Below are 12,569 nucleotides of genomic sequence, written 5' to 3'. Positions count from 1 at the left end.
TACTAGTAACACAATTTTGATATCATCATAGGAGCTAGAAAACAACTTGAGAAGAGATCCAAAACACCATGTTCTTACAATACATCACAAAACAAAATGCGATTATTATACTAAAAGTTAATTAACACACTCATTATTATCATTACAACAAAACCAGAAGACTAATTAATTAAAACTTAAAACAAAGCAGAAAAAGTTTCCTCCAATTCTTCAACAACAGTAGCAATATCAACCTTTTTAGCCTTATTCCTCCTATCACACCTATTCCTAATTTCACCTTGTCCACCAGTCAACACATTCATTTGTCCCATTTTTATCATACCAATAACAAATTTTTCATAAAACAACGATTGATTCACCGCAAAGCTCGTTACAATCCCTCGTGTTCTTCGATCCGTATACAAATCTTGATCGGACGTAAAAAGCCCTTGTCTATTCATGAGATCAACGTAGTACTTGTTGTCGAAAACGTTAGGGCTACGAATGTCCATGTTGACCGTGTTGTTCGAGTCAGCCGTGGGACAACTACCTTTAAGATTGTTAGCAAATGTCTTGTCCATAGTGGAGTCTTGGTTTGGGTAGAGACGGTCGGTGAAGGAAGGACAGTGGCTGATACCAATAGTGTGGGCCCCAGATAACGCAACCGCATCGGTCGCATCGAGGCCTTTGGTTGCGAGGAGAGAGAGGACGGTTGTGGTGTTGGCAGAGGGTGCGACTAGGTTGTCAATTGTCGCTTGCTCCGTTGCAAAGTTGACTCCGTCCTTTCTTCCTAAGGGTACATCGTAGTTGGGCCCACCCGTCTGAAATTATCATAAATTTATATTACGTTTAACTTGTATATATTGACATATATTATAAATGTATAGAAATTTAAATTTATCTACCAAACCAAATTTGAAGACCTATCAAGTCACGAGGTGGGGGGCCTAAGTGGTGTGAAAAGTAATGGCATAAACCAACTACTCATTCAGTACTATGACATTTTCCCAACATGAAAGTCTTTTTTTCTACAATATAAATAGTTAAACTTTATATTAAGGTAAAATACGTACATAAATATATTTTTAAACTTGTCAGGGTTTTTCCTCTCAGCTATTTTAACTATGCTATTTTTCTATTTAATCACTCATAATTTGTTCTTTTTAAACATTGTTGGTTGATGATTTACCAACTATATAAATAGTTGAACTTTCAATTAATTATCTACTAAAATATCTTATTGTATAATATATTTTGACAAAGTTTTTTTTATAGAAATAGTGTTATTTTTTTTTATACTGTATAATAAAAATGTATAATATAAATTAACACAAAAGAAATAACAGCACTTACCAAGACAACAGAGTCCCTAGCAGCAATGGCAACAATATCAGAGCAAGACACAACTTGACCACATTCATCTTGGATCCTTTTTCTAAGATCATCAATTATCTTGAATGACCTTTTTCTTAGGGTCAAATTTGGAATTGCAGTTTGCTCACTTGGCCCTCCTGCTGATCCATCTAGCAACACTGAACCATCACACCCCTGCATCATAAAAAAAATATATATTTTTTATTTGATTTCCCCCTTTAAAACATGTTCATTAACAATTAGTTTTCCATCATGCATTTTCCTAGATAGCTAGTTCAGTGGAAAAATTATATTTTATAATACAAAGTTCACACTAATTCGCGATAAAAAAAAAACTTTTGTTTCTAGTAATATGAGTATATAAATAAATAATAACCTGAACAAAGCAATCGTGGAAATGAAGACGAAGTAAGCCAGCAGCTTGGCCAACATCATCCTTGATTTGTTTTTGAAGCCTGTTTCTAATAATGGATTCAAGTTGAGGACAACTAGATTGATAAAATGACCATGAAAGACCTTTAGTTAAAGCAGGCCTTTGAGCTTCTGAGACAAAGAAAGAAAGAACAAGAACAAGTAGAAAACTTGATAGAGTAGTTGACACCATGGCTATAGCTAGATAGTTAATTTGTACAATGATAGTAACAAGAATGGTCAAATTTATAGGCATATAAAGTTATCCACTTGGATATTTTAAATTTTTCTTCTACTATTTGCTTGGACTTTTTTAATTAAAATGAGGCATCTCGAGATTTTTTTTAAAAAAAAGAAATTAGCCGTGTGGTCGTCACACTGCTATTAATCTTTTGATTTTGATAGTTTGGAATGTGGCACACGTACTTTAGAAAAATTATTTAATTTTATTAATTAAAGATAATTTAATGAGTAATATTGTTTTGTTTTCGATTAAACTTAATTTAAAACTAAAAATAGTTAAAAAATTGCAGGATAAAAAAATAAATAAAGAAGGTAGACTTTAAAAAAAATCATTCATTTTGGAATACAAGAAAAATATCAGAGATATATTTGTTTTTGAATCGGAGAGTGTGTTTTCTTCGTTCATTTTTTATTGTTATGCTTGAATTTAATATTTCTTTTAAAAAAAATTAACATGAATAATTTGTGACTGTACTTAGTTTAATTGATATGTAACATAAAATTTTAAAAACTAAATAACTAACACTAAAAATCTATGTTCTTTAGTGCTACGTGAAATTTAATAATTAACATGAATAATTTGTTACTGTACTTATTTTAATTGATATGTAACATAAAAATTTAAAAACTAAATAACTAACACTAAAAATCTATGTTCTTTAGTGCTACGTGCAAAATTTCTTGTGTAGTGTAATTTACCTTTACAATTATCAACATCCAATAGAAAATCAAAATATACTAGCCGCCAATAAAGAATGCTTTTTTTTCACTCTTATTCCATATTTATTTACACGATGCATGAACCTTTGTGTTATTATTTGTTGGATCGATATTTGATATTTATAATGAAATTTAATTAAATTTTTTTTACATAAATTAGTACATTTTAATAAATAATTATTAATTTTAGTGATTGTTTATTATTATTTATAGCAATATTATGTTAAATATCTAATATAAATTAAAAATGAATTATGTATGCAATATATATAATTTATCATTATTTTTTTAAATATATTATGTTTGTTTGGTAAAAATTTGACACATTATATTATAAATGTATTAAAATGTGTCATAATAATATTATCCATCATTAAAACTTGTATTATATGTGAATAATAAATTATTTCTTGTAATATGTATCAAACTTGTATTATAAATAAATTTAAATTGATCAAGTAAAAAAAATATATTAATATTATAAATGATAAATATTTTTTATTATAATATATTTATTTATGTTTTTTATTAATTAAAATATATATGACCTAGAGTCTCAAAGGAAACGCTTTGATTTTATTTGACTTCTTTTTAATATTTAGTCAGTACAAATTTTATATCTTAGTAAATTACATAAAATATAATAAATTTATATAATTAATTAGATATAAATATCGTATGTGGGTGATTTTCCTTTTTTCTTTTTTACCAAACATTTCCACTAGTAATCGGTAAAAAAAAAATCATAGCTTAGCCGACTATCTCAATTATATCTTTACACTAATTTGTCTATCAAAACCAAAATTACTCCAGCAAAAACTTCAAGAAATACAGTTTGACTTTAGATTTGTCAGGTTCCTTCACAATATAAGTATGAGATATTTCTTTAATTATGTTGTTGTAATTTATGATTATAATTGCATTACTTTTAAAAGTTATATTCTATTTATAGTTTTCACAAAAGTTAATAATGATAAATACAATTTAAATTATATGGTTGAATATTTTTCTTCCCAACTGTTTGACACGAGTACTTCATATTAATATACATATTAATAGATATTAAATCTTGAAAAAGTAAATTAGTAATTTGTAATTAATATTAGAGGAACTTTTAAATATGGCTATTTAAAAATAGTCTAATTATTTTCCATAGTCATAGTTTGATAATTACAATTTGTAGCTATATGTATGGGAAGGAGAGAAACAAGCAAGACTAGAAGAGAGATAAATTATATATGTATATCGATTAGATAATTGTATATTAAATATATGTATTTGTATATATGACAAGCGAGATTGAGATCGAGGAGAAAGGTGAATGAGACTTGGAGAGGGAGGAGAGGCGAGGGAGATAGCGGGAGAAAGTGAATTGTGTATACATATGGATTAGACAATTGTAAATTATACCTATACATTTGTATATATGACAAGCGAGATGGTAAAAGGAGGAGAGAGAAAACGAGGAAAGGACGAAGAGTGAGAGGGATGTGAATTATATGTGTATATCCATTAGATAATTGTAAATAATTCATATGTAAGTTGTATATTCAGGCGATTATATATATACAAACGTGGGTAATTATATAAACTCAAAGTTAACTCAAAGTTAATCCATAAAATTAATGTATAATGTTAATCGTGAGTGATAATTATAACTGATTATAACTTTGATAATAAGTAAATAAAATAAATTTACTTAATCGCAAATTTTTTCCTTAATATTAAAATAATACTAAATGTATTTTCTCTGAATATACTAAAAATAACAAATAAAAAAAATAGGAAGTGTATTTATCATCTTCATTTATCAACGGAGAAAGAGACACGTGGTCGTCGCACTTGGTTAACATTTTTGCCTCTTTCTAGATAAAGCTATGCTTGATGAAAAGAAAACCGAAAGGGCCAATATAGTTTATTTTAACTATTTTAATTTTTTAATAATTTTTATTTTGCACATGATATAATAAAAATACTTTATATAATTTTTTAAAAAGTATCACAATAATATAATCAATAAAATTTCACAAAAATTTATTTTTCAATGGACTTTTTTTTTCTATAAAAAGAGCCACGTGTTCGTCACACTGCTCTGGTCTCTGGACCTTTTGATATTAATATTAATATTTCAAAATGAAAAGTATAGTATTATATCTATTCTTTAACATTAAAAAAGAAAACATTAGGTACGCGTATCATATTTTACGGAAAATTAAAATTTGATTAAAGTTTCACATGAATACATAATGAGATGTGTAAAATTATTATAAAGTTTAAGCAATTCTTCTTTATTCGAAGTATCTTTTGAATTGTTAGTTATATTTAAAATCTAATTTAATACTGATACATTATTAATTATATTTAATATATTTTATAAATGGAGCGACATATGCACTCCAATTTAATTAACAGCGTCACTGATTATTATTTTTATCTCTAATATAAGCTTATGGATTTGTTTATAGGAGTTGTGATTATCATTCCATCATTTCTCTCAAAAAAATTAGCTGGTTTAAAAGATTTCAGCAACACAAGGCAGCCTAAATACTTAACAAATCTAAATTTCTAAATATTACATGACTCATTAATTAATGTTTTACAACTCCACTTCTACTTTCACCATCGAAATCACATTTGAATCAACATGTGATATTATATCCTTAAGAAGTTCATGTTCATCTACAATTCACAATGCAAAATGATATTGCAAATTACTTGATTTTTTATTTTTCAAAATATTTATCATAAAATCTTTACAAATAAAACACTATTAAAAATATATATAAAAATATTTTTAAAAAAATTAATAGCTAGCTCACAGACTGGCCACAAAGGCTTGCGAATTGGGCCTACGAGGCTAGCGAGCCAACTGGGACGTGCTAAAATGTCTCATTCATAATTGAGTCAAAAAATTAAGCTCAACTTCACTTATTTCAAGGTTGGATCAGACCGACCTCACAGGCCAAATCCATTTTGACGGGTCTGTCTCACAAGTTATTGAAGAGCAAATTAGGTAAAGTCATTTATTATTAAAAAAAAAAAGCTTCAAAGGGTTGACTGTTAATTTGCCTAAGCCAGTGGTTTTGGCCCCTAGGATGTAATAATGCATTTAAATATTATTTTTTTCAATTTGTAATATAATTGAATTTGATATAACAATTAAAAAAAGAAATTTCCTAAATTCATAATCTAAATAAATTAGATATATCTTTATGATTACTAAATCATTTTATCAACAATAAATATTTACGAGGGCCAACTAAATAAGAGTGAATTAAATTAGTTGAGAAGGAGTATCATTTCAAGTGTACATTGTGTCTTATAATCTCTTCTAACATATCCATGTTAGGTTTATTTTATTTTAAAAAATGCACATTAAAAAATAATACTATTCAAAAGAAAATCTACGTTCATACTCTAACTTCCTTATATATATCATATATTACTAAAAGCATGAACCAAAAAAAGTTAAAAGTTGAATTACTATTTTACCCCTTCTATAAATTAAATTGTTATAAAATATTTAAATATTTGATCGTATAAATTTAATTAAAATGTTAATGACTTTTAGATTTCTTAAGATTAATTTCTAATTAAATATCTAATTAATTAATATTTATCATTTATAATCTATATGTATATAATAATTATAATTTTTTTTAAAAATGGTTTCTACCTAAATTGCTATATTTTTCCTCTTCTCATAATTTTTTCCTTAACCCCTCTCATGAATAATATAATTCATGTGGATAAAGTATTATCCTTAATGATAAATAACGAAATTCAATAATTTAAAGGTTGTAAATCTGCAAAATGGAGACACACATTGATATTGTCCTCTTGACTATTATTAAAGAATGACTCTATCTTCACAAATTTAAATTCATTAACGCTTATTAAGTGATAAATGACTCTATCTTCACAAATTTAAATTCATTAACGCTTATTAAGTGATAAGAACTTTAGTTGTTCTTTCTACATGGTTTGCTAATTTTAATTTTCTTTTTCATATTCTTCATTTATTTATTATTATTTGTTAATTACTTATTCACTTTTATACTCTTAATATACATAACTATCATTTTTTCATATTCATAACCTTCAAATATTTAAACTAAAACTTTAAGATTTCTTTTGATATTCCTTCTATTCTATCTATATAAATTCAACATCTTTATCTCATGAAACTCCTACCAAGATTATTAGGCTGTCATTTTATTCTATAGTTAAAGTAGATGAAGAAGCCTCTTGAATTTTGTAAGGATATGAAAAGAGTCGATAAGAACTCAGAGAGTTATGTACTGATTTTTTCATGTCTACATTATATTTTTTCTTAAATCTGTTTCTTTTTATCTTTTTTTTTTCTCCTTTATACTTCTTTATTTAGTTTTCTATGAATGTTATCTTGCGTAAGTTTTTATTCTTATTTTGTAATTGTTACATTTTATTATTCATTAAATTTACATATATATTTCTATTAAACTTTAGTCATTCAAACGTATCTACAAAAATTCACATGAAACACACGTGCGAAGCATGTCCTCAGAAACTAGTATATATATATATATTCCACCTTTTTTCTTTTTCTTTTGGTGACTTATTATATAGAGCAATTTAGTCGTTGATAGTTGCAATTTATTTCTCTTGTTTTTAATAGAGGCCGCCCACGTGCAGGATAGCATCAAGACTTTGGAGGTTTTCCAAACGACAATAGCAGCCTATATTATCGCAAAAAGTTACGAAAAAATGATAAATATTCTTTATTTCTTAGTATAATGTAGTTTTTTGTATTTAAGATTTTTATTGTTATTAATAAAGAATATTTCTCTCGTAGGATAGAATTTCATAGCATAAAATTAGAATAATCAAATTTCAAAACAGATATGTCATATGAAAAAAAAAAAAAGGCAAAAACGAAAGACGTACGCCTCAGTAATAAAGTAAATACACATAAGAGTCTATGTATATGACCAAGAAACTTTTAGTTCACCTAATAGTTTTTGTAGCTACTACTTGCTCATGGTACGTTCTATATATTATTCAATGAATCAGTATATTATATGTGTTTGAATGAAGAAACAAAAGTCTCTTCATTTGTTCAAAATTTAGATGTACATCTTTGATTTTCAACCGTCCCAATTTGATAAAATGTAGTATAATATATTAGGACTTGTTTGTTACGAGGAATAAAAAGGAGAGTAATTAATTTTAGAATAAATTTATCTTATGTTTGATTAGAATAAAGTTACAGAATAATTTATCTGAAATTAGTTATATCTCAAAATTATTATGTTATTTTTATTTCACTTTAAGGTTGGAATAATATTTTAAATCTACTAATTCCAAAATAATTAATTCTAAAATAAGAAGATGTTTTCTCACATTCAAAAAAAAAATTAAAAAGAGGGAATGCGAATATTAAACTATGAAGATGCTTTCTCACATTCCCTTTATACTTTCACTTTTTTTTTTCTAAGCTGACTTTCAGTTTTCGTTTTTCTCCAAATTTAAAATTTATAAATAAAAATACAAAGTGTGGATGAGGATTAAATTTGTAAGACATGCATCTGTATAAGCTTTGAATTACTAATTTTGATAATTAACATGTACTCTCGCTTTGTTAAATTACATGATCATAATAATGTAACTTTATATGATTTAATATAAAGATTTAACACCGCTAAAATTTAATTATTAAAGTAGAGAAGAAAAGGTATGTCATCAATTCTTTTTATATTTTAAACGCATTATATATGCAAAATAGATATGTAAAACTGTAAGAGTAAGATACTTAAGTCGCAACAAGAGACGCCTTTTTTATTTATAAATAGGGATGACAATTTAGTAGGTGGATTAAGTATTTTTCAGCTAAAGTTTATCTAATTATTTGAATTTATGTCATGTTTAATCCCATTTTTTAGCTTCTACTTTATATATATATATATATATATATATATATATATATATAATTCTTTGTTTTCATTATCGAAATTTAATGTTACTCCGATGATTATGAAAAATATTTGTAAATTTTTTCTTGTAAAAGTCACAATTTATTCGATTTTGTTTCTTTTTTCATATGGTGCAAAGACACTAACTCCTTTAATTGAGAACAAACAAGAAAATTCCGATTTTCTAATTTTATTTATTTAATATGTTGTCAGTATTAAATTATATTATTAGAGACGTTTTAAAAACACAAGTGATAGGTCGTGAGAATAACTACATTGACTTTGAAAAGGACTATCGCGAGATTTTTAATCAAAATAATTTCTAGTTAACTATAGTTTAGTCAAATTAAAGAAATAAATTAAAAGCAAAAAACATAACATTATATATATATATATATATATATATGTATATAACAAGTAAGTTTTGGAATAACTAAATATTATTTTCTCTACTCTTCTTCTTTTGATATATTATTATGTTAGCTAGATACATATCTTCCTCTTTTAAAAAGATCATAGTAAAAGTTATGTTGTGGATAAGTCAAGTTAAGAGCTTAAATGGTTTGATAAGAAAATGATTACTCCTTACCTCTATTCTAGTTTATTTGACTCATTAGTTGGTGTAAAAAAAAAAGGATGCATTTCTATATTTAGTAACAGGCTTTCTTTTTTAGTCCACCCAAAAAAGAATAACATATTTTTATATCTAGTAACACATTTATTTTTTTAATCAGTCCAAAAAAGAATAACACATTTCTATAGTCAATAACAATTTAATTTTAAAATATTTCATTTTACCATAAATGAAATAATCTTTAGTAACACAATATTTATTACTTATTTTAGAGCAGGCAAATCAAACTAATTCATATAAAATGAGACAGAAGGAATATTTATATATATGTATACGTGTGTGTGTGTTTCCTTTTTTCATTGCTTATTAGTTTTAACTTTTCATATGACATGTTTATCACTCGAAGATTAAAAAATAATATGATATATTTTATATAAATTTAATTTAAAATACAATTTTGAAAAAAATTCCTTACTTTTAAAATTTTTATGTCAAAGACAAATTTAAAAAAATAAATTAAAATGGATGTAATAAAGAAAGAATATGCTATTAATTATGGTGTGACAGTTTAGGTACAACTTGTGGACGTGGGACACTTGAATGCGAACATTATTGAGAAGTGAAAACTTGTTCAATTATTTGAGGCTTTTATACTATTGCGCATTGAATTATTTGTCATAAATTTGACTTGAAGGTTTTTTTCCAAAACAATACTAAAGGAATATATAAATTAAACCAATAAATACTTAAAATAGTTACTAACAAACGTAAACTTACGAAGAAAACGGAGTCACGAGCAGCAATAGCCGTAATATCAGCACAAGAAACGACTCTACCGCAATCACGATGCACACGACGGCGAAGGTCTTCGATGATCCGAAAAGCCTGTTGTCTTAAAGTCAAGTTTGGGGGTGCATCTTTCTCGCTTGGTCCACTGGCTGAACCATCTAACAGTACTGATCCATCACAACCCTGTATATAAAATAGTATTGCATATATTAATTATTGAATATATATAAATATATATGGTAAAAATATCTCTTTTAAAAAGATGGAATTAAAATTTATCTATCAAGAAGTCAGGAGTGAATAATAGGAGTTGTATCTTCTTATAGTTACTTATAAGTTATAACATTAGTTACTTTTTTATGTTTTAGGTTATGTAACACTTCTTTCTTGGTCTATTTAACTTTATAAAAAGCTTTCTAGTCATCGAAAGTGTTCATTTTTTTTGTCATATTAATTCAAATTATGTTACATAAGTTAAACTGTATAAGATTTTTTTTTTATTATAGTTCCATCATATTAGTTGTCCATCATATTATAAATAATTATCTCAAATTATTTGTCAATTTATCAAATCAAGAAAAAGTTAGTTATTTTCTCTTCATTTTACCTCTACAATATATATTTTTTTGAAAGCCTAAGCAAGTTTATAAGTTCTATAGAGTTTTTTTTTTTTTTCAAAAGAGTCGATAAAGGGTAAATTAGTAAAACGATCCAAATTATGTATGATTCTGAAGGAGTATGTAAAGAAGAAAGTGGACAACTGATATGAAACAGATGAATATACTTGTAATTAGTATTATGGCGCCTAGTAATTATTTATAAGTGAGGTTTAGATCTAGTGACAATAACAAGTCAATACCTGAACAAAGCAATCATGGAAGTGAAGACGAAGAAGGCCGGCGGCCTGACCGATATCCTGCCGGAAAACATTCTGGAGTCTCCTCCTGATGATGGACTCAGCATTGGGACAAATGGAGTCATAAAAAGTCCATGAAAGACCTTTCACAATTGGTTGAGTACCTTGAGCTTGTGTTACTTGAAAATGGATTGAAACAAAAATAGAAAGGATTAGTACTACAAGTAGTGAAGAATCAAAAGTGAAAAGGCTAGGTGAAGCCATTATGATTAATTGATGATATTTTGAGGCTAAGTGAGGAAGGTTCACATTAACTTGGCTCTATATTTATAGCGGGAAGGAAGTAATAGTTGGTTCGTCCGTTCATTTTTACTTGTTCAATATTAAATTTCTCGCACTAATTCATTTGATAGTAGTATATAGAAATAATGACAATTAAAAACGAACGGAGAAAGTAATATTAAAATTAGTTGTGTTGAGATTATTTATTATTCACTATATGATTTGGTGTATTTCAAAGATAATTTTATTTTTAACCATGATTGTTAGTGTGTTAATAATTACTCCCTCCGTCCGGTATTGTTTGTCAAGGTTTCTATTTTTAGAGTCAAACTATTAAAACTTTGATTAACGTTTTAAGATGTATTTTTTCATCATATTAATATGCAAAAAATTATAATTTATAGTACTTTTCATATAGTTTTAGAATATCTATTTTTTTATTTAAAATATCGAACTAATATGATCCAATTTACCTTTGAAAATTAGTTAAATTAACTTTTAATAAGCGTAACATGACAAACAATTATATAATATTGCTAATATGATAGAATTGTTGTGTATTAAATTATGAAGTATACACTCTATAATACTTAATAGGATGAAGACACTCTACCTAAATTACTGAACTACTGTGATATTTTTATTAGTTATACGCAAATTGAAAACACTATAAATAAAATATGAAACAATATCAAAATTAATATATGATAGTTTTTTTAATACATCCTATCAAATAATCCATAAAGAGTATGATGAGATATCTCATCATAATTTATTTGAGGTCTCAAGTTGTACCTTATAAATGAAAAAATATCTTGAGATAGACGTTTTTTCTCCAATTGACGGGCTAAGAAACAAGTGAGTCATTCGCACTTTTGTCCCAACATCTTTGATTTTTCTTCTTCAAAATAAAAAACAACTTTATTTATAATATATATTTTTACATCACAATATTTTATAAGATATGTCTTATACTTTTACTATGAACAAAATATAAAAATCAATTAGTAAATTGTGCAAAAACAGATAACTACAAAATCCTTTAATGGATTTGTCTCTTTTAGTACAAGAAGGCAATGAAAAAGATGGCTCATAAAATTATATTTCTCCTTAATGGTGTATAATAATAATTTCATTTTTCATTTATTCCAGAGAAGGTAGCTTATTCTACCAGAACAAGTTGAAAATGGAGGTCAAAAAATAATTCATTAGGTTTTGTTAATTCATAACGTATTTTGTGTATGATTTGGTCATAGACTCCTCTCCACTTCTCTCCCTTAATTCCTAAGTTCCTGGTTGGATGTGAGACACATGGAAATAGATGAATATTAATGAGTAAGATTTAATTATGATTTAGATAATTAATATTTTATTAAAAAATGAAAATATA

The 12,569-nt window shown here is 26.1% G+C and overlaps 1 protein-coding gene across 2 annotated transcripts; it reads right to left on the bottom strand.

The window, feature by feature from the left end:
* On the bottom strand, window positions 1–11,268 carry LOC138347868 (peroxidase 12-like). Of its 2 annotated transcripts, none has more exons than XM_069296463.1 (3): window positions 10,901–11,268; window positions 10,030–10,224; window positions 1–800 (listed from the first exon to the last, which is right to left on the bottom strand). In XM_069296463.1, exons 1-3 carry the CDS (start codon window positions 11,159–11,161, stop codon window positions 177–179), a joined length of 1,080 nt encoding a protein of 359 aa, XP_069152564.1. In that variant the 5' UTR covers window positions 11,162–11,268; the 3' UTR covers window positions 1–176. The 2 variants fall into 2 exon arrangements, with proteins under 2 accessions (XP_069152564.1, XP_069152563.1); XM_069296462.1 differs by lacking the exons at window positions 10,030–10,224; window positions 10,901–11,268 and adding exons at window positions 1,333–1,527; window positions 1,730–2,078.
* Between the last annotated feature and the right edge of the window lie 1,301 nt (window positions 11,269–12,569).

The sequence above is a fragment of the Solanum lycopersicum genome, chromosome 4 (genome assembly GCF_036512215.1).
Source record: "Solanum lycopersicum chromosome 4, SLM_r2.1".
Lineage (NCBI taxonomy): Eukaryota > Viridiplantae > Streptophyta > Magnoliopsida > Solanales > Solanaceae > Solanum > Solanum lycopersicum.
The sequence above is the reverse complement of the archived record's forward strand: the minus strand, read 5'-3'. Positions and strand labels throughout refer to the sequence as shown.

Bases quoted from the DNA above. Each gene is read 5' to 3' on its own strand.
- LOC138347868 (XM_069296462.1), bottom strand. From the start codon at position 2,020: ATGCCTATAAATTTGACCATTCTTGTTACTATCATTGTACAAATTAAC. The intron at 1,528-1,729 runs GTTATTATTTAT...TTTATGATGCAG, and splicing joins TCCACGATTGCTTTGTTCAG to GGGTGTGATGGTTCAGTGTT. The intron at 801-1,332 runs GTAAGTGCTGTT...TGATAATTTCAG, and splicing joins CTAGGGACTCTGTTGTCTTG to ACGGGTGGGCCCAACTACGA.